The sequence below is a fragment of the Phycodurus eques genome, chromosome 16, assembly GCF_024500275.1.
Source record: "Phycodurus eques isolate BA_2022a chromosome 16, UOR_Pequ_1.1, whole genome shotgun sequence".
NCBI classification, from domain to species: domain Eukaryota; kingdom Metazoa; phylum Chordata; class Actinopteri; order Syngnathiformes; family Syngnathidae; genus Phycodurus; species Phycodurus eques.
In genome coordinates this window covers 23,353,909-23,376,178 of record NC_084540.1, presented here as the reverse complement: position 1 = coordinate 23,376,178, position 22,270 = coordinate 23,353,909, and the positions used below count along the sequence as shown (strand labels likewise).

At 50.4% G+C, this 22,270-nt stretch overlaps 2 protein-coding genes across 4 annotated transcripts; both read right to left on the bottom strand.

Annotated features, from left to right (window-relative positions):
• Window positions 1-12: 12 nt before the first annotated feature.
• On the bottom strand, window positions 13-10,744 carry LOC133414615 (suppressor of cytokine signaling 7-like). Of its 2 annotated transcripts, XM_061700102.1 has the most exons (11): window positions 10,401-10,744; window positions 7,024-10,311; window positions 6,914-6,954; window positions 6,730-6,828; window positions 6,453-6,590; window positions 5,133-5,275; window positions 4,894-5,062; window positions 4,701-4,829; window positions 2,554-2,689; window positions 2,381-2,476; window positions 13-413 (listed from the first exon to the last, which is right to left on the bottom strand). In XM_061700102.1, the coding sequence occupies exons 2-10, from the start codon at window positions 8,340-8,342 to the stop codon at window positions 2,404-2,406; spliced, it is 2,247 nt and encodes a 748-aa protein (XP_061556086.1). In that variant the 5' UTR covers window positions 8,343-10,311; window positions 10,401-10,744; the 3' UTR covers window positions 13-413; window positions 2,381-2,403. The 2 variants fall into 2 exon arrangements, with proteins under 2 accessions (XP_061556086.1, XP_061556087.1); XM_061700103.1 differs by lacking the exon at window positions 6,730-6,828.
• A 2,171-nt stretch (window positions 10,745-12,915) lies between these two features.
• On the bottom strand, window positions 12,916-20,495 carry sh2b1 (SH2B adaptor protein 1). Of its 2 annotated transcripts, none has more exons than XM_061700090.1 (10): window positions 20,296-20,495; window positions 16,560-18,367; window positions 16,385-16,486; window positions 16,214-16,305; window positions 15,809-15,885; window positions 15,575-15,730; window positions 15,139-15,350; window positions 14,140-14,314; window positions 13,911-14,001; window positions 12,916-13,026 (listed from the first exon to the last, which is right to left on the bottom strand). In XM_061700090.1, the coding sequence occupies exons 2-10, from the start codon at window positions 18,153-18,155 to the stop codon at window positions 13,005-13,007; spliced, it is 2,523 nt and encodes an 840-aa protein (XP_061556074.1). In that variant the 5' UTR covers window positions 18,156-18,367; window positions 20,296-20,495; the 3' UTR covers window positions 12,916-13,004. The 2 variants fall into 2 exon arrangements, with proteins under 2 accessions (XP_061556074.1, XP_061556075.1); XM_061700091.1 differs by having other exon boundaries at window positions 15,809-15,882.
• Window positions 20,496-22,270: the final 1,775 nt, after the last annotated feature.

The following is a 22,270-nucleotide window of genomic DNA, read 5'->3' as shown; positions in this document are numbered from 1 at the left end:
CTTTGACACACAAACGGGAAGCAGGCAGAGGAGCCCCGCCCACATTTATTGACATCTCACAATGATGACATCATTACGGATGTGTGTCCCAGCACGAGTTCCGTGACATCGTCAGGGCCCGGGCCCCGCCCACATCCTGAATGTCACTCACCAGGATGGCGGCGGCGGCGCTTGGGATTCTTTTACATGCGACCGCATCAACTTCCTGCACGCTGGCGTCCTGTAAACAATTTTTATTTCGAAGGATCCAGGGAGCCACGCGGTAAGCGTCCTCGCTAAAACACGACGGCGCCGACAGAAGACGAGCAGTTCTTTTCCTCCCGCTGACCTCAGCAGCCAATCAGACTCAGAGGAGCCACCCAGATACGCCACAGAGCGAGGGAGCTGATTGGCTGGCCGGCTTTAACTTCATCCTGTGACGTCCCAAAAACAACAATTAGGACGATGAAAAGGAAAACGTTTTTAGCCTTTTTAATCGAATAGTGGCCGCAGATGGAGGGGGTTCGTTTTTACAAAGGCCCAATGAAACAATGTTTTTTTCTTCATTTTTGTTTTCATCTGCCCTTATTGGGCAGGGGAGGTCTGTCTCGCTCTATTGTTTGCGATGTGATGGATTTTAGAAAATGGAGAGAAAAGAGAGAACCAGACATGCAAACACCAAAGGTATGAAAAGGTTGACAAAAAAAAAAAAACATCCTTTGGGTGTCCCCCAAAGGATTTTGGGGATTGTAACATAAATTAAACAGGATGACGCGCTGTGGCCCAAAGGAGAAGAAGTACTAGCGGATTAACTCTTGTCGCCGATATTACGTGTGCTTGCCGGTTCCGCTCGGACCGCAACCGGGGCCACGACCCGCAGCGCCTCAACGCAAAAATACAAAGGACCAGTGCAACAAATACGACATTGTCTGATCTTATGAGCAAAAATGTTGCTTAAACGTAAGAGTAGCAATAGAGGATGTCCGCTCCAGAGGCGGAACCTCAGGCCGATGTGTGCAACGGATCTAGCTGCCAGGGTTCAAGGAGTACGAAACAGCCTGTGACGACGGCAACCCACCCACCAAAGGAAAAACTCATCGGATCTATATGATTCACGAAATGGCCTATTGTGAGTTCAAAACGACAAACTTTGCCGAAAGGCGACTGATTTGCTCGTATGGAAAACACAGCAAAGAGAACATTAACTCATTCACTGCTGGCAGTTTTGAGGCATTTTTTAGGACGGATTTTTCAATATTGTGCTCTGTGACAAAATAGCACAGAACCTACCAAAAGAAAGAGCAGACTTTCTTCTTTTCACCTTTGACCGCACCTTTCCCCCCCCCCCCGAGCGTTTCTGTTCTTTAGTAATCAGCAGTAGAATATGGGCTCACCAAAAACACCACTCTCTGACCAAAAAGTGGAGAAAAGGAGCTTCTTGTGAGAAGAGACATGTCCATCAGAACAGTGACGTCAATGCTAATATTCGTTTGCTTTTGTGACACCTCAAACTACAACACAACAAAAACAAGATGGAGAAAGTGCTTATGATGGCAAAATCATCATTTTATTTCCCAACATACAACTAAGAAACGCGCCTGACTCACCGCGTGAGTGGCTTTTTAACATGACGTCCGTCTTTCACTCCATGAACGGCATCATCTTTTGTCATGATCGCGTCACACACGTTCTATTACCTAACCTAACGCAACACATATAAACACTCTGTTGGAGTGTGAGGTGCCTAATCTTGTCCAACCTCCGACGTGTTGGCATTCATCCCTCATTATCAATGTGACAAGCCGAGATTCACTGCCTAATTTACTCAAAAGCGGTGCTGATCTGAAATCCAAAGTGATGCAACACCGCCATCTACATGCGTCTGTTTGTCACTACAGATACGTAGAAGCTTGCGTTGCACCAACACAAGCCGGGCGAGACCCTCTCGCACGCTTACCCGTTGAAAAACGTACTTGACGGATGGGTACGTCGAGGGCAGTAAAGACTTGGATTCCAGTTGAAAACATCCACGGCAGTCAATGAGCTAACGGTAGAACGAGAGTGTTACATCCTGTGAGGAAGGGACCAAGCCAGTATCAAATAGGACAGGAGGGGAGAGGGGCACACGTGTGTGTGGTGGGAGTGGCGATGCAGTGCCCTAACCAATGGGAAGAATTTGGGGTCCAAATGAGGACAGTCCAGGAAGCGAACATATATAATCCAACGGGGGATGACCAGCAATTACAAAGCGACTGTATTCTGTCTACGGAGACACGGACAAATGTTGTTCATCTTTTTTGTTTCTTTAGAGAAGGAAGAAGCGAGGAGCAACGTCAACATTGCGGCGTATACGGCAGCGCTCACATAGAAAGACAGCCTTTGGCCGGTCGGTTGGACTTACATTGGACAGCGCGTGCCGATTCGCTACGTCTGCGTGTCGCCAGCCTCCTCCTCGGGGTCGTAGTAGTAAAACTTGCGCAGGTAGGCGATCAGCGGCCTGCGGACGGCAAGAGACACAAGCTCAGCGAGCGCGCCGCCACTCCGCACGACGAACGGCGGCGGGCGCAGCCTGACGTGGGCAGCGGCAGCTCCTGGATGTGGTCCACGCGGACCAGCTGGCGGATGCAGAAGCGACACAGGTGCTGCAGGGACTTGATTCTGCTCAGGCGTGACACGGGATGCAGCAGCTGCACCGGCGTAGGTGGCAGACCTGAAAACACAAAGTTCACAAGAGTCGGTCAAACATTAATGGACGGTGGATATACGGAAATACATCCGCCATATTGGATGTGGCACATCTGCCCATAAACTCATGCAGTTTATGGACAAAAGCAAAAGGCAAAGCAAAAGGATCACTGAATTACATTTTAATTTACAACATTCAAAACATGAAATACAATAAAAAATATTACAATGAGGCTTGTGGCTATGCAAGTTTAACATTTTTATTTTATTTTTTAAATCCAGTACAGTATTTTTAAAATTTGTTTTTTTTTACCTTTCATGTGCAGACCATTTATTTAAAGTACAGTTCAGTTGTAATTAGCTTAAGTACAGTGAATGTGCTTTTTAGAACTAAAACCTCAGTATTTTTTTGACTGCATTTTAATCTTGGCCATTATGGTGGTGTATTTTTTGAGGTAGTACTTGGTGTAAAAAGTTTGATAACCACTGAAGTCATGCAAGTCAAGGACTAAACCTTTATAACTATTATAGTTGGGAAACAGATAGGCACCAAAAACAACACATAAATTATTGTATTGAAGAAAAAAAAAAAAAAGATGAATGAGTTTCTTTGTGATTATAAGATTTGCACACACCCAGTTTGTGCGTCTGCTGCCAGCCACAGTGCCGTCTGCAGTGGGCAGCGCCTATAAAAAGCGCCACTCCCCAGAGCGTCCATGTGGACGGGAGGAGAAAGAAATGGCCACCAGTGTTCACGCTCGTCTGCAGCTCAGTAAGCAAAAAGACGCACAGACTGAAATGTGGAAACATTTTCCTTACAGCTGAAAGATAGTCCAAACGCAGGCCCGCTACACACACAAAGACAATAGTGCTGTTTTTGTGCCGATTTTGCTCCTTCCCGACCAAGCTTGTCAAACGCCAGACAATCTTCGAAGATTATCTTAAAAGATTGGTCTCAGGTGTGTTAAGAGTGGATTCGACCTGGTTTTAGGATCCGAAAAAGGTCAGGGCCAACAATCTTCAAGAGAAAACGTGTTGAATATTTACGAGCAAAACTCTTCGTGTGTGGAAAACGCCAACTTCTCCCGAGTCATGACGTGGAACAAAATATAGCCAATCCAAGAAGCTCCAGAGATTGACGAACACGGAAGCGAACTTGAATGAAAACAAGCACGTCTCACCCAAGGTCGTTTTTTTGTAGAAAAGTGACTTCCCCAGACGGCAAGAAGCATTTTCCAAAGCAAGTTTCTTTTTGAAAACATCGCCATTTTACAAGGCTCCCGGCACCGGCAACCATCGGCACATATCCAAAAGTGTGTTTTTGTTGGTTTTAGATCACCTGTGATCATGCGAGATTTCGAGATTGGCGGTGGAACACAATCACAAACTTATGTGTGTGGTCTGCTGTATTGAGATTCTCAGAGCACACCGCGCACATGACGACCAAAACTGTTAAATAGATGATTTTTTTACTTTATGTAGCAGATCAACAAATCTTTTAACAGTGGAAGAATTGGTCTGTTTTTTGACCCAATTTTGCACTTCCCAACCAAGGACATCAAACGAACACCGGACGATCTCCTGTCTTTTATGTACATATCCGTCCATCCATTTTCCATAGTGCTTCTCCTCAGGCGGCCCGCGGGCGTGCTGGCGCCTATCCCAGCTATCTTTGGGTGAGAAGCGGGTACACCCTGAACTGGTTGACAGCCAATGGTTCAAACCAAGTAAACAAGCACCAAATACCAATGCTAACAAATTACTTATTTGATTAAATATCATCTCTAAAACAAATAAATAAAAATATTATAAATGCTGCTTTATGACCTGAAATTAAGAAACTACAAAAGAATCCAATCTTTTTCACTCGATACCGAACAGCTGCAAACTACGTGATCAGCTCGGGGCGACTTCGTATTTTTCACGAGTGCCACTTTTCCACATTCAATATGTCGTCGACATTCACGTAGGATTCGGCACCAAGGCGGGCTGGGCTCTATTTATATTCGGCGTCTGCGGGGCGGGTGGTGGCCTACCTGGCACTCGGGAGCGCAGGAAGTAGAGGAACTTTCCGTTCTTGGAGTGCGTGATGGCGCGCTCGATGAACTCCACCACTGAATGGCAGCGGTCCTCAAACTTGGGGTGACACCACAGACTGAACGTCCCTAAGGGGGCACAGGCGGCCCGTCACGGGTGGCCCGACGTAGCGATGTCAAGCGTGAACGTTACCTCGATAGTGCTCCATGCGCGTGTGGTGCGTGACGCCCTGCGACCTGAAGCTCAGGCTGAGGATGTAGCGAGGATCGGAACTGTCGCGCACCAGGAAGGAGCCGTCGGCTTTGCCCTTCAGCTTCATCTCGGCGTCCTCCCACGTCATGGGACCCCAGTACCAGCCGCACTGCACGGTGAGCACACGCACACGTTCACACAAATGCCCGCTCGCCGTCGCCGCGTGCGGCCCGCCCGACCTTTTCCAGTTCTCGGAGGCTGCTGGCGAAGTTGCCGCCGTCGGGGCGCTCGAGGGAGCGGCGGGGCGCCTGGCGGTGCGGCGGCGGGTGCCGGGCGTCGGCCCGCAGGGGGACGGGCCTGGGCAGCCCCCGCAGGAATGAGTCTGAGGAAAGATGCTGGCACGGTCATAAACACAGGAACACTCTTAAAGGCATGGGAAGAATTGTCTGAGGAGCCTCTGTATTTATGTTTTCATTTGAAATGTGGACATTTCATTCGAAGGGAGGGAAGTATGTCACATTTATTTTTGGATTGATATCTGTATTTGTATGGAGTGGAGCAATTTTCTCATTTCATTCTTGGGACTACTGTAATGTATTGGTGGAGGGTTGGATATGTTGTTACGGGGAGTCGGAATCGGTATTCTCTTTCCATGTGATGTTCTTTCATAAACAACTTTCGACACTCACGAGTGCACCACTAAAGAGTGCTGCTGGGTTAGTGCCTCAATAATTTGGTGGATCATCTCTTCGAGGCGGAGCGGTGGCCCACGAAGGGCCGGCTCGCGGGGCTTCCCAGCGGCGGTGGCGGCAGGAATGCGGCTTCGCAAAGCGGAGATCCGCTAACGGCCGATCCCGGTCCGTGGGTCTCCGTTTGCCGGGACGGAGGCCGGCGCGAACAACAAGGCGCCTCTCGCCCCAATCGATTGTGAAACGACGCTCAGACCGCCGTTGGGAGGGACTCGGGGCACCGAGTGCGTCTCTTCTACATCTCTCCTAGCGGACCCTTTGGGTCACGAGGGCCAGTCGGCCAATCAGTGTATTTTTCTGTGCCGTACCTACGTGTTCACACGGGTTACGCGTCTAATCGAGTGCATTTATGGAGCTGGAGCAGCCTTGCTAAGCAGTGTGGCAGCGTTTAGCCGGCACAAAACTACATTTTAAACACAACGCTTCATTATTTTATACCGAGACAAGCCCATGACGATAGTGAGGCACTTTTAATTGCGCGATATCGTGAATATTGTTACATGCCTCATCTATTATATATGTAAAATTGAGAACAGAATCTCATTACAATGCCGACCTGGAGGCAATTTAGGGTTCCGTGTCCTGCCTAAGGACACTTAGGCAGCTGAGAGTCACAGCCAGGATTCAGCCACAGTCACCAAACCTTTGGTCAGTGGACGACTCGCTCTACCAACTGAGCCACAGCCCCCCCCGTCAGAGCTGACCTTCAATTTAGTACATTTCTGTTTTCATTCCCGTTAATTCCAATGGAAAGCTTCGTACTTTCCCCGCCATTCACGCTACACGCGAGCTGGCCAAACGCGGACCCACCGTTGAGACTCAGGCTGTGCTGGATGGTGCTCAGGGAGGAAGGCTCGCCCACCGGGCGGGGTGGCAGAGACTGCATCGACGCCCCACCGACACGCTCGGACGAAGGAACCCGCGGTGGAGGGGGACCCCCCAAATCATCTGAGAGACAGAAGACAAGACAAGACAAGACAGATGAGGGTGGATGAGAAGGGAGGAACAAGAAGAAATACAAGAAAGGTGGGAAAGAGGAATTAAAAATGAAGAGGAAGTAGAAACAAAGACGAAGAGGAAGCAGTACCGAGCAGACTGAGGCTCCGTCTGGGTGGAGGTGGAGGAGTCGGAGGGTGGAGGCAGTTCCTCCGAGAGATCTCCACATCCACCAAGGAGACCGTCTCACCTTCACAGACAGACAGCCGGAGAAGACAGGAAGTGACATCACAGAAGAAGAGGAGGTTACGCGTTAACATGTAGCGTGCGCTCACCGGTGAAGGGCGGCGTGCACGTCAGCGCAGGCGTCTGCAGCCTGGCAAACAGGAAGCGAGCGTTAGCGCGTGACCGCGGCCACCGCCCCGGTCCACCTTCGACCCCTTACCTGCCGCCGTCCTCCGTGTTGCCGCAGGTGGACCCCCACACGTCCACCAGACTCCCCGCCGACAAGGTGGACGAGGTGATGGACGGCCTCTTGTCCAGGATGCCCCCCGCCCCCCCGCACGAGCTCTTGGTTCGGAACAGTTTACTGAGGCGCACCTTCAGGGACCCCGCTTTCCCGGGCTTGCCCCTGGGCATCCTGTCACCGCCCGGGTCCCCTTCAAGGACCACCAGGGGGGAGGCGGAGCGCCCGCCCGTGGCCGAGCCCAATTTGGGGGTGGTGGCCCGGCTCTGAGGTTGGGAACGGGACTGGTGCTGGGGGCGACGCTGCGGTTCAGGGGCGGGGGACGGGGGGGCAGCTCGGAGACAGGTGCCGGTCCGGTCCCGGAGGGAGCTAGCCGTGGGGGTCCTCCACGTTTGATGGGTGCAGACCCCCGCCTCCCCTGCCAGTCTGTGGACCTGCTGCATTAGCCCGCTGAGGGTCCCGCTGGAGAACACGGGCCCCGCTCTCCGACACGTCCCCCCCTCCCCGACGTCTCCGTCCGCCCCCAACCCTTCCAAGACCAGCAGGGCGTCGCTGGTTTCGCTCGGATCCTCGCCTGGCGCCGCTGACCCGGAGGACAGGAGACAGGAGCACCGAGGGAGGGGGGCTGCTACCCTTTCATTGCCTTCCCTGCATCCTCCCTGGTCTGGTCCCGGGTTCAGAGCCAGGACCAGTTCCTCATCACCGGCACCACGATTGCTCCGGGAATCCAGCAGGGTCAGTGGAGACCACTTACCTAGTGGGTGACAGAGGACCGACCCAGACGGATCGGATCCTTCTGGACGCCACTGGCGGTTCTCCTCAGGAGACGGGCCGAAGCAGGGGTCCCGCTCGTCCGCGTCGACGGCCGAACCAGAACCTGACTCCGAGGAGTCCACCCACCGTGTCTCGTTTCCCCCCAAAGGGGGCTGCTCCAGGCCAAAGTCCAACATCCGGTTCCGGAACACCATCAACTGTGCCCTCGACCCGGTCGACCTGGGGAAGTCGAAGTTCTCCTCCGCCGGCAGCGAGGGGTCGTCGGAGTCGGGTAGGGCCTGCGGCATCAGCAGTCCGCCTTCCAGCTCGCCTTTGCCGGGCAGAGGAGAGCCATAGTGCGGGGAGGCCGAGCCCAGGCCTGTCGGGGCCCCGCCTGAGTCCACATCGAAGCCGCCGCGAACCAGGCCGGCTTTCCCGGACGTGACGTGTTCGGGCTGGTGCTCCAGGTGCTCCAGGTGCTCGTACTCGGCCGCCGAGACGAGGAGACGCATCAACACGAAGTCGGGAGACATTTCGTCGCTCATCGTCGCGGGCTAACGCTAGCTTAGCTTAGCTTAGAGAAGAGCCGCGACGACGGTCTCGGTGCTCGGCGGCCGCCTGGCGGGGCGACGAGCCGAGGACATGTCCGCGCAGCCGATCCCAGAAGAAAGGCGAAAAGGAGGACGACGCGAGCTAAGCTAGCCGTTAGCGCTTAGCCTCCTCCGCCGACACAACATGGACGGCAGGCGGCGCGCGTGCGCAGCATCTGCGTCATTTCTTCGGTCTCGCGCGCGGGCGCGTCCACGTTTACGCGATGGAGCAAAAAGATCACGCAACATTCATCGGAAAACTACAGAAGCCTGTTGCATTCACCGGAAAACAAATCCGTTTGTTCGAAGTCATTCACTGTTGTCTTTTGGCGGAAAAATTGTTTTCGCAGTAATTCCCCCCCCCGCGTTTTTCGTGATATATATATTTTTTTGTGTTCTGAAGCGGTACGGTATATAGTCGAAGGCAGGGTGAATATGTGCGGGTAGGAGTCTGCACGGAGTCACTCTCGACAATATAGAGTATTAAAAAAATATATATATCTGAAAAACAGAAGAAAAATACAAATTACTGAGAAAAAACCTAAGTTTTGGATTTCAATACCGGTATGCTTCCGTATAATGCAGGAAACAATTTTTACACTAAGTACCAGCTACATTAACACAGAGGTCTCCTAGCACCATCAAGTTTCAAAACCAACGCAGATTTTTTTATTTCACAAAAAAAGTGTACTAATATTATTCAAAGCCATTGTATTATTATGCAGTTTGAAGATTTAGACTGCGCTTAAATGTAATCAGTTAAAATATATTAGACTATTTATTTACCAAAATGTTTCACGACAAAATTCGTAAAGCTTAAATACAAATGAACTTAAAAGTTAAATACAACTTAACTGTACTTTAAATGGTATCTCCCTTCATTTCCTTGGCATTGGTTGACATTTTTGTTCATTCTATGTTTGATTGTCTTTTTTTGTGAATTCAGTGATTCTTTTGCGTCCCACTAGAGCACAGGTGTCAAACTGGTGGCCCGGGGGCCCCGCGAAACCAAATCATGTGCATCCACTTCATGTTTCATGCATAAATACCAAAATTGCAAATACTTTTGTGTTTTCAACAGGATTGCTTGTAATTGGAACCAACTATGTTTGCAAAGTCATCTTCCCAACACTGAAAATATAGACTTCATGTGCAGTTCAGGGTGTCCATATATCCAGGTGCTCGGGGCGAGTTGCCAACTGTCATTTCTTTGCGATTTTCTGGATTCAAGGACATCACACAGCGTGCGGCGGGCCTGACAGTTCTGACATTCAGCGTTGCAACCTGTGTGTCGTTCGGATTTTGTGGCTCTTCCATCCCGCGTGCCCAAGACAAGACGTTTGCAAGTTATCATCATTGAAGATCAACAAATTGTCTTTGTGTGTGAACGCTTGTTGGTCAATACGCGCGTTGCCGTTGGGTGGCGACGACTCCAGGTTTTAGCTTGCCTTCTGCCCAAAGTCAGTTGGGATAGACTCCAGTTCACCTAAATGTGACCTCAACGTCAGCTAAGGAAGTGTGTGGCTGCTCATTAGAAAGTTTTTTTTTTGGTCATGATTTTCTTAATGGGGCGGCACAGTGAGCGACTGGTTAGCACATCTACCACACAGTTCTGAGGCCTCGCCTGTGTGGAGTTTGCATGTTCTCCCTATGCCTGCCTGGGTTTTCCCTAGGTACTCCGGTTTCCTCCCACATCCCCAAAACATGCATGCTAGGTTGAATGCGAGTGCGAATGGTTGTCTGTTTATATGTGCCCTGCGATTGGCTGGCGACCACTTCAGGGTGTACCCCGCCTCTCGCCCAAAGATAGATGGGATAGGCTCCAGCATACCCGCGACCTGCGTGAGGAGAAGCGGTGTAGAAAAAGAATGGATGGATTTCCTTAAGGTTTCCTATCCTCATCTCTCCATTTGATGTGTGACTGCTGTGCACATGAGCGTGAACAAATAAAGACACAAAATGTGTTAACATTTCACTATATTTATATTATAATCAATAAATTCATTGTAGTACCTGAAACTAACGAGCGGGGCGCACAGCCGCCGCCCTCAACACACGACGGTCCCAGCGACGACAAGAAGTGAGAGAAAAAGGCACAAAGAGTTGTGAGACCGACAGAAACCATGTGGAATTCAAAAGAAACGCAAACGTGAACGGAGACAGAAAAGGCACGAGTAGAAAAGTTTCTTTTGCTGAATGGGCGACAACAACAAGGCGGACAAAAGGGGTGCGCTTGCCCCCCAAAAACAAAAGAAGGCACAAAGACATTTGAGACAAACAAAATCAATACTATTGTTGCCAGCGAGGCGAGCGAGAGCGAGAACAAGACGGACCATTCGCTGAGAGACACTGAGGTAAAAAAAAAAAAAACAACAACACGGCCAACCAAGGCGCCGGATGATGTGACGACAACATCGGCTCGGGTTAAACAGGAGTCAACTGAATGTGACCTCATACACACACGCGCATACAAACACACACAGTCACACATTCATTCACGCGCGCGCGCACACTAGGGCTGCACAATACTGTGATAAAGGTTATGCCATTTTTGCTAACCCTGCGATATAAATTGCAACGTGAAAAATACAGGATAACATCCTGTTAACGTGAACACCATCACATTTTTTGCACTTTATAAAAGAAACTATTTGGTTTTCCTACTTAACCTGGTGAGGTCGGGAGGACGAGCCCCGAGCGGGCTCTCGCTTCTGGCGCCAAGCGGCCCGCTCCGGGTAGTGGCGGGCGGGGAGTTTGAGCCTTGTGCTAAATGACTTGCAGACGACTTCTGTTGAGGGTCTACTGAAGCTATTGTAAACTAAAAATATGTGCTGCTTTTCAAATGTCACCAGTATGTCATTGTGTATTTTTCAGACGGCAATCTACATCGCAGGGTTACAAAAAAGGGCAATGTCAATTTTGTCTAATATGGTGCAGCCCTAGTACAGTGTTGAATAAATTAAAGGCGAGGAAGACGCAAGTGGCCCTTGCATCCTTCAATTTTTCTTTTTGGACACCCCTTCTGTAAACGGTGAACTATTTGAAAGGCAAAGTACTACGAGCAAGCAACATGACAAAATTTCGCCAAAAATGTTGAGTGAGGTTGGAATGGCCACATCAACCCGAGTACAACACAAAGAATTTAGAAAATCAGATGTTGAGGAAATTGAGGTTTTTGTGTCCTTTTTGGGTGATATCTGGTTAAAAACACACCTTCAAACCTGAGTAAAACCACAGCTATGAAGGGAAGACGCAATACACCGGCACGCTATAGCAGCCGAGTTAAGCGACATGTCTATGTGGCGGCCATGTTGGCAGGGGCGACGTTCCCATTCAAGGCAACACGTGGACATTGAAAATAAATCAGAATGTGCTCATTTCTGAACCGATTTTCATTAAGTTTACTTTGTTCGTCAATGCCAAAGCGTGTGCTTTTAATATATATATCTCATTATTATTTTTTTTAAAGCCAACAAATATTTTCACCTGTGAAACAACACAGATGCCGGCACATTGCATACAACAAGGCAACTGGGAATAACCTTTCACAGGTGTAGGAGGGGAAGAAAAAAATAAAGTTTTTGTTTTTTTTAAACTGTTCTACATTAATAGCACATGTTGACAAAAAAAGTAAACCATGAAAATCAGTGGAGAAATTAGCAAGTTACTACTTAATTTCTCTGTCCATGCATTGACTTGGATGGGAACGTCGTCCCTCCCAACAACATGGCTGCCACATTGCCAGTCAGCTGGATTGCTAGAGACGCTGATGTATCTTGTCTTCATATCTGTGGTATAACTCAGGGAAGCCCTTCTATGATTGGCTGAAAAGCCATAGTTCAAAATATCCACCAGTAAGCGTGATCGGGACGAAATTCCGACGGGTTCTCTAAATTGACGCGCCAAAGCCACTGTGATGTTTCAAACGGTGACACTTGCCCTAAAAAACATTTAAATAACACAAATGGAATTTATTGGTGAGAAGAGCAGTTGAAGAGGTCATTTACTTTAGTCATCAATTATAAATGTATACTTTACGGAGGATTTTAGAAGCATTTGTAGTGCTCATTTTGCTCCCCCCCCACAGAAAAGTCAAGATAGCGGCCACTCGTCACACTGTTACTTACACACCCACACACACACACACACACACACACACACACACACACACACACGCACGCACACGCGCCCTCGGATGAGGTGGTTGTGGAGGTTAGGCGGCGGTCGTGTGAGGTACACGTGTACGCAGCGCTCGTTAGTGTGGAAAGCTGCTCTCAACGTGCGTCCGTCTCGTGTCGCGCTCACGCGTTTAGTGTTACAACTTGTGGTACTTGCACGGCTCCTCCCACGACAAAATGTCGAGCTCATCCTCAGAAGAACGAGTATTGGTTGTCCACGGCTCGGGGCGCCCGCGCGGCCTCCGGCTCGTCTCCCTCCGCCGCCTCCAGCTGGCGCGGCGGAGCGTCCTGGTCGTCCCGCTCCTCCGCTGCACCGCCACCACCCGCGCCGCCGCTCCCCGCCACGGTCGTCGCCTCTGGGTCGGTCTCTCGTCCACGCTCCTGTGGCGGAGTCGGGGGCGGCGGGCGTCCCGGCGGCAAGGGAGGCGGCTGCGGGGGGCTACGGGGTCTGCTGGTCAAGTCTGCAAAACAACAAAAACAAACTCAATAAAACAAAAAGCAGTGCCAGAACAAATTTTTTGAAGCCGATTCTGATATTTGGCAGGATAAAATTCCGATAACTGATTAATCGGCTGATTCAAATGTAAAACAAATAAATAAATAAAGTATAACATACATATAAAAGCTGAAACTTACCAAGAACCTAGTATTGTTGTTTGTTCGAATGTCATTATCTTTGTCTTATGTTGTAATGTGCTAATGTGTAAAAATAAATAAATTCATTTTAAAAATTGGCTGATTTCTGTTGATTTGCAAAAGGCTAATACTGACCGATTAAATCAGCAGGCCGATTAATCGGTCAGGCCCTGCAAAAAGTGTGAATGTGGCGACAGGAAGGGGAGGGGCTAGCGAAAGGAAGTGAGGTCGGGAGCCAATGGGAGTGAGCTGCGATCTCGGGACTCATGGAGGTTGTCATGGAAACAGTCAACTCTCACACTGAATGAATGGACTTTCTTTTTGCCTTGCAGGTAGTGAAGGTTGCTACCTACACGGAGCGTTCGCGCCACCTGGCGGCAGTAGCGGGCGTTTGCGTGGGATTCTCAACATGCTGCAGGAAGTCTTTCTCCAATTGGAATTTTCAGATTGACACAATCCAGCCAATCACGGACAAGCAATGTGGATCCAGAGTTTTGATTCCAACACGCACACACTCTTTCAGTCAGACACACACACACTCTCATATTCACTCAGTCACTATTATTGTCTGATTTACAGACAAAAACACAAACACACACTCATTTACTCACACACCCTCACATGCTCTCTCTCACAAACATACATACTCAACACACGCACACACACACTCATACTCACACACACACACACACACACACGAGTCACTTACACACAGTCAGAGATGGGTGTTGATGGAGAGTCGGGATGGCGCGTGGTGATGACATCACAGACGGTGGGCCGGCTACCCGCCCTGTCGCGGCCTGCGAGGACGAGTGATGAACAAACACAACAAGGTGTCAGAAGCGGGAGGGGCGGCGGGAGGCCGCCGCCGAGCAGTGGCGCGGCGGCGGCGAAAGGCGCGGCGGCGCGGGAGAAGGACAGAGCCGCCCGACTCGTACCCGGCTGGCGGATGGCGGCGGCGCCCACGAAGCTGACGAGCGTGACGTCGGAGGCGCCGCCCGACTCCAGCGGGATGGGGTGCACGCGGAAGTGCTCCAGCATGTCGAAGATGGACTGGAACCAAAGGTGCTGCACGCGGCACTGGCCGTCCTCGTTCAGAGACAGACGCAGGTGCTGCAGAACGGGCGGGTAACATTTTGTTTGGTTCACATTGCTTTCCACGAAAAACATGTTTAAAAATAATGAGTGTGACTTTTTACATTTCTTTATTTTTCTAATTTAAAAAATGTAGGGTTTCTTGCAACATTCTCCTTTTTCTGTACTGTATTTACCTTTTTAGGTTTAATTTTAAAGAAGTGTTTTTCCATTTTGTTTAACATAAGGGCTATGACATATTGTACGATTTAACATGTTTACATTTAAAACCATTTTAAAAACATATAATAGGGTAATAATTTGTAACACCCAACTTTTTTACATTTTGCAAAAAGTACTTTTTCTAATTCATAAAAAAGCTGGACATTTAGTAACGACATGTATGCATCGAGAGCTCTGTGAGGGGTGGGACACACACCATCAGTTTCTCTTATTTTGCTTGTTACAGGTATATGTTTGAGTGGAGGGAACATTTTGGTTTTACTCTATAAACTAGTGACAACTTCAAATGTCATTTAGAGCATTTATTTGCGAAAAATAGAATACCCAAAAAAGGGCCAATGGTTTTAAGCATTTTTTTCTCCAGAGCCTTTTATAAAAGGCACGTTATGAAACAGTCAACCTTTCCACTTTTTGTGGTAACCTTCCAATGCAGGTCGTGTTTAAAAGAATAAAATCTGGATTTAGTACAATTCGAATCAAAAAGCGCAGTCACAATTTGGACACACCCGACGTAAGCGATTTCATTCTGTAACGATGCGTGTGTCGTTTCGTGAAAATGTACTTCGTGTTTGTTGTGGCTAAACAATCGAGGTAAACCGAACGGCTCTCCCGAGACTCACCTTGGCCTTTCCCTGGAAGTTGAAGGTGAGAACGTACTCGCCACGCCGCGTCTCGCTCTGCCGTACCAGAAAGACGCCGTGGCTTGCCGGCCCGCCCGCCAGCACCAGCTGGGCGGCTTTGAGGCGCGACAGGGTGCCGTGGAACCACTGGCACTCGCTGAGCGGGTGCTCCAGAGCCTCGCCCGGCATCACCTCAGAGAACAGGAAGGAGCCTGCGCAGAGAGGCCCACATCAAGACGTCAGGCGAGCCGAGTACTTCTCGAAGCTTCCGGAGGACAGCCGTGACTCGTGGTTACTGTAATCCCTCACCTAATGGCCAATTTGTCTCTTTACCTGAACTAAAACCTTCCCTTGAAAATCACACTAATTTTCAAAATCTGTGATTCAGAAATATGAAGGGGAAGACCGTCTTGACGTTTGCGGGCGTGGCCCTCACCTGTAGCGTCCGGCGTCTCGGCAAACGGCGTACCCAGGCTAGCCCCGCCTCCCCCGAGAATGCGCGCATCGGATTCGTCCAGCGGGGCTCGGGGCGGCAATTCGGGGGGGAGAGGCTCCATCAGAGGGGGGGAGCCCGCGACACCGCCGTAACACGCTGCCGCGGCGAGAGAGGTAGCGGCGTCAAGTGACAGGCGGGCGCCGAGATGTACCGGTGCGCTTTGGCCACGCTCACCTTGCGACAGACGCTCGACGATCTCCGGCGTGCCGCTGATGTCCGGCGGGCCGCCGCCGTCGGGATCTTCCCGCCTGCTGCGGGTGACACGGATGTTAGGAGGCACACCAGATATCACATCGCACACCACGCCACACGTCAAATGTTGCACTCCACGTCATACATTGAGTCACGTCGCACGACACATCTAGGGCTGGGTGAAATTGTTCTTCCCACGATTCAATATCGATTCAGTAAATCTGTTGCACACCACATCACATGCCACACGCCAAATGTCACGGCGCAGGACACCTCGCATGCCGCACGTCACATATTACAAGCTACCCCTCACATTGCCGCACAACACGTGACAGTGACCTTATGTCATATGTAAGGTCACCTCGCACGCCACGTCAACCTATTTACCTGAGACAGACGCCGTTGCGGATGTCGCTGAGCCACGCCCTCATCTGGACGGCGTCCCGCGTCTCGATCACATACTGGACGGCGCCCTCAAGCTGAGAAACGAGCACCGATGAGCGCAAATGACACCGGTGTCGTGGAAAACGTCCACCAGCTCACACCTGGGCTTCTCACCTGCAGCAGGAAGCTGTTCTCCTTGTCGGGGACCTCCAGCGCTGTCGTGCTCCTCACATTCACAATGGCGCCGCACGCCACTGTCCGCCGCGGTTTGGACGCCTGATCGCACCGAAGTGGGGCGTACACCTCATCATCAATATTTTTAGGATTACGGTCGTCATCATTGTCCTACCTTGGGCGGAATGAAGAATTCCAAGTAGTACTCCTCGCCTCGATCGCCTTCTCGTTCCCGCTCTCGGAAGACCAGACGACACTTGTGCCAGCGTCCGCCCCTCCAGGGAACGTTGGCGGCGCCCGCCGCGTTGTTGTTGTCGGGGCCGTGAAGCGGGAGAGCGAAGGAGAAGCCCGAGAAGCCGTGACCTCCGCTCAGCTCGTCGTTGGATGAACTGACGCTCACCCCGCCTTCCCGAACCAGCCGTCTCACCTTCCCGGGTGGCGCCACGCCGGCGGCGTTGCTGGGCACCAGCACGGAGGAGCCGGCGCTATGGGTGAGAACGGGGGGCGGGGAACGTGTCAGTCGCAATTTTTCCAGACGGTGGCTCCACTTGTCCTTCTCGCCGCCTTCGCCGTTGCTCCGCCGGCGGTCCCGGGCAGCGTCTGAGAGCGACAGAGAGGTGGCGCTGCTGGACGACGAGGGGGGCAGGGAGGACGAGGACGAATGGGGTAGGGACAGGGGCATGGAGAGAGAAACGGGCATGGAGGAGGTGGGCGTCGGAGGCTGGGTGGTGGCGTTCCGGGCCAGAGCGGCGTCCTGCATGCCCACGGTGTAGCTGTAGCTGGCGGGCAGCGGGCTTGGCACAGAGTCGCTGGACGAGCTTCGCCAGTGCAGGATGCCGCGCACGCTCCCACGCACGCTGCGCCCCACGCTGCGTAGCGAGAAGCGCTTCTTCACTTTATTTTTAGAGCCGGAACCACCGCATTTAGAGCCGGGCGGGGGCGTGCGCGAGGCGTCGGGGCAGTCCGCCTCGCCGCTCTCTGCTCCCCGCTCATCCGGCTCCGCCTCCGCCCCCAGCCAGCTGTCCTCCTCTTCCTCGACAGGCGCGTCCCCGTTCCCGCCCGCCGCGGCCCCGAGCCTGTCGTCCCGCCTGCCGTTGTTGCCGCCCACGGAAGAGCAGCAGGAGGACGACGAAGAGGGAGGTAGGACCTGGCTGTGGGCGTAGGGATCTTGAAATCTGTCGCCGATGCGGCCGTCCACCAGGAGGCGCGCGGGCGCCAGTTTGGAGGTGGGCCGCGACGTGTTAGCGGCGGGGCAGGGCGGGACAGCCCCCCCGGACGCCGACAAGGGGGAGACGGCCTCTTCTTCCAGGGAGTTGGCGTCCGACCGGGGAGCCCAGCCCATCGGGTCCTCCCCGCCGGAGGCGCCGCCGCGTGGCTGCGCCCCCTCCAGTTCGCTCTGGAAGTGGCGCACGAAGCGATCGGTGAAGCGGCAGCAGAAGGCGGCGGCAGAGTCGGGCGAGTAGTGCGGGTTCTCCAAGAGGAACGCCCGGAAGTGGCGCGCAAAGTCGGCGGCCGCCACACGGGCGTGAAGCTCGCAGAATTCAGTCCAGCTGAGGCAGGGCGAGGGTGAGGGCGTGGGCGTGTCCGAAAGCGAGGAGGAGGGGTGGGCCGGCGGCGGCGGCGGGCTCATCAGGGGCGGGAGGGGCGGCGGCCGGGGGGACAGGGGCAGCAGAGAGGGTGACGGCGGGGAGGGCGACGGGGAGGGCGACGGGGGCAAGGGAGAGGAGTTTGTGGCCCGCGGGCTGGGCGGAGTCAAAAGCGAGCCGTTCATCCTCCTGCCGACAACGCCGAATCAGATCAGCCCGGACGCGGGAAACGCCGCAGGCGTGTCCGATCGCTTACAGGCCAGTGGCGAACCCGCCGCTCATGCGCCGCGATGCATCATGGGAGCCCACGGTGTCTAGCTACATGATCCCCACGACATCCGTGTTTCCTCGCAACGGTCAGGCGGCGACAGCGTGGCGACGTGTGTGAGGCCACATCCTGACGTACAAACACCATTACACAAAATCAACTGTATTTTAATCAATATATTTTCATGAAAGAAGTGCTTTTAATACCTGTAAGGTCACTGTAATAAACAAATATAAACAGCAGTAATAAATATAAATACAGGAGTATCTCAATTTACAAGTTTAATTCATCCCATGACCAACTTATAACTCAATTTACTCGCATATCAAATCAATTTAACCAACTGATTTGAATTTAAATGTCATTAATCCATCACAACCCTCGCCCCCAGCCAAAAAAACTATTACTTTTTGTTATGTTTTTAATAAATAGAAATACCTCTCTATTAGGGCTGGGTATTGTTAAGAACTTAACGAGTCAATTTGACTTTGATTCTTTAGGGTGTAGTTTGATTCAATATTGATTAGAGGCACAAACATTTATTGATTAACCGACAACTAATTGAAAAATTAATTGACAACTATTTTGATAAACGATTAATCGTTTAGAGACCTTGTTTAAGTTGAAATTTAAACCATAAAAGTTGCTTGACACAAAAACTTCTGCCTCGAGGCAATAAAAAATATGAATAAAAGCATATGCCTGGACCCAATTTGCATCGCAAGGAAGCATTCGGCCACTGTCCATGTTTACCGCACGGACTTTTGTTGCAGACGGACGCATTGTTGGACAAGTGAAAAAATGACAGAGGAGCGTCTTTAAGTGATTTTTAAGACACTATTAGATGTGTAATGTACATATAAGATGATGTAAAAGTGAGCTAAATGGTAGATAACGTTTTTTTTTTTTTGGTTTACCTAAATTGATAATCGCGAGCGTGCTGATGCTCATCGAGAATGCTAACAGTACCAACTCAGTACCAACATGTGCAGTTTAAGGACAGGGGCGATTACTCGAGCATGTGACGAAATATCTATCGGTTAATCGATTCTAAAAAGATCCGATAGTGACAGCCTTAGTTGAACTAGCCTAAATTCTCAGAATTTCAGCTTCTCATCAGTAAATCTCGTCTGATTTCCTAAGTCCGACATGAAAAGTAGATTGGTTATCTTTGTGTTTAATCAAATTTCGACAAATCTTAATTGCCATCCCTTAATTCAAAAACAGGACATTATTTCAAATTGACAAATTGATTTTGATCCAGTTACTGGTTTGGTCCAGAACATTCGTCAGAAAATCAGCAAAAACCTTGATCATTGTTTTCCAAAGTAAAAGCAGACAACAAGATAAATCGGGAGAATATTTACTTTTGAGAGGCTGAAATTCCGAGGAAGTTAAAGTTCTCTAAACAATTAATTGATTATCAAAATAGTGGTCGATCAATGTGATAATCAATTAGTTGTCAATTAATTGTACCACTTTTGTAACTTCTTGCGAAAGTTGATGTATCAATTTGTCAATTTTCTAGATGTATTTTATTAAAAACAACCAAACAAAAGTGGACTTATTTCTGTCTCTTACAAGCCAAGTGTATCAGGCAATATCAACTCCACATAACAGGATAATGTTAATGGCACAGGTGCTAATTGCAAAACATTACAGCAGAATACTTGGTCATCATTAAGATTCGGATGATTGTGATCATTTACGTTGTTGTTGCCATGCAGCTTCGTGTACCGTCGAGCAGGTAAATACTCGCTAGCATGACTTTAGCCCGTTAACGCTAACAAGGCGAGTGTTGCTCATGATTCGGCAAACAATATCCGCTTAATATCCCTCAAATGTCACATTTGCCCCGACAGACGAGTTGTGTTGTTGTGTTACAAGACGTTTGCCCGAGTGTCACATTAGAAATGCGAGCTCCTCTGAATGTTTTGTGGAGAGAGGCTAGCTGTTAGCCCCCCCCCCCCCACCCCCACCAATGTAGCCACTAGCCAGCTAGCTGCTATTAATAAACCTCCGGCGGCGGCGGCGGCGGCGGGCGGCCAGGCGCCTACCTGCAAATCACAGCCGGGCTCAGGCGTCCGTCAGATGGGCCGACCCCTAACGTGAGGAACGCCGCGGGGGTGCGGGACGCATAGCGGCGTGATGGCGTCCCGTCAGGCTTCGTCGTCTTTTTTCTTCTTCTTCTTTTTGCTCGATAACAAGATTGAGACCAGACGAGAGACGCTAGCAGCCTGCTGATGAACCTCTCGCGAGACTCGGCGAGAGCGCAACATCACACGGTGGCCTATGGTTGGACAGACCAACATTTGTCCATCTGTAATTCTATCTATCTATCTGTCTATAGTGGGAGTAAACCCTGTAAACCTTTTGGACTTTCTTACATTTCTGCATAAATTGAATTAAATCGCCTGCCACCGTGGGGGACCTAGGTTCGAGACCCCGACCGGACCATCCGCCAACATCTCCCGGACTCACGGCTGCGGTGTCCTTGAGCAAGACACCGATACCGCGAAATGCTCCCCGCGCGCTTCAGCTGCCCCACTCCTCCAGTGTGTTCCACTTATGTGTATGTGTTCACTGTGATGGGTCAAATGCAGAGAACACATTTTGTGTGCATGCATGCATGTTCATGACAATAAAAGAGGATTCTTCTTCTTCTTCTTCTCTAAATCAAAAGAATAAACAGAGTCTTCTTAAACTAATGCCACACAGACAATTATATGTTTCCATAATTTTATTGACAATAAAATAAACATTCAGAGTACTACAGCAAGGAAAAATGAAGCAAACCTTTCGGCTACGGCTTCTCCAAGGCTAATCGGAGTCAGGTCTGAGCCAACTTGGAGTCCAATCAATGGGCCAAGATTGGAGGTGTGGCCTAGAGCTGCTCTGGCCACTAGAAAACACACAGCAGGTTAGAATTGTCTCCTGTCAAGAAGCATTGCCTGATGTGTACCGTGCCTGGCTAAACAGAGCTCGCAGAAGACCTACGATTAAGAATTGTTGACTTGTACGAAGCTGGAAAAGGTTCTCTCAAAGTCTTAGGCAACCTGTCTCTAAATGGAGAAAGTTCAGCACTGTTGCTTCTCCTCCAAGGAGTAGCCGTCCAAGTAAAGAGGAGCGCAACGAAGAATTCTCAATGAGGTCAAAAAGAGGCCTAGAGTTTCAGCTGAAGACTGACCCCAAATCACTGGCACAGGCCGACATCTCTGATGACAAATCTTGACAAATGTGGGATTCATGGGAGGAGGAATCCATTGCGGTCTAAAAAAACAACATTGCCGCACATTTGAGGTTTGCTAAAGAGCACTTGGATGTTCCACAGCATTGCGGGCAAAATATTCTGTGGACAGATGAAACCAAAGTTGAATCGTTTGCAGGGAACACACAATGCCATAGGTGGAGGAAGAATGGCACAGCACACCAACATCAAAACCTTATCCCAACTGTGAAGCATGGTGGAGGGAGCGTCATGGTATTGGGGTGCTTGTTACCTCAGGGCCTGGACACGCGTTTATCAAGATATATTGCGAAGAACTTGAGGCCATCTGTCCAACTCCCGTAGCTCAAAAGACGAGAACGATCCAAAACACAGAGGCGAATCAACAACAGAATGGCTTCAGAAGCCGAAAATACGTGTTCTGGAGTGGCCCGGTCAAAGTCCTGACCTCAACCCCGTTGAGATGCTGTGGCATGACCTCAAGAGAGTTATTCACAGCAATCATCCCCGGAATCTTGCTGAACTGCCACAGTTTTGTGCAGAGTAAGGGTCCTAAATCATCCTGCCGGCTGTGCACGTCTGCGCCGCAGCGACGGGGAACGTTTGCTTCAGCGGATTGCTGACGATTGGGGTCGAGGGTCAACCGCTGATTAAATCGAAGGGTTCACCTTTTCCTCCCCATCCTGTGAATGTTTACGTTATGCTCTATCCAAACATGAAAACAATTGTTTGTGTGATACAGTCTTAGTTGAAGCAGACTCCGTTGATTCTTAGAATGTTGGTGATTTTGAGGAGCAATTCTTGTC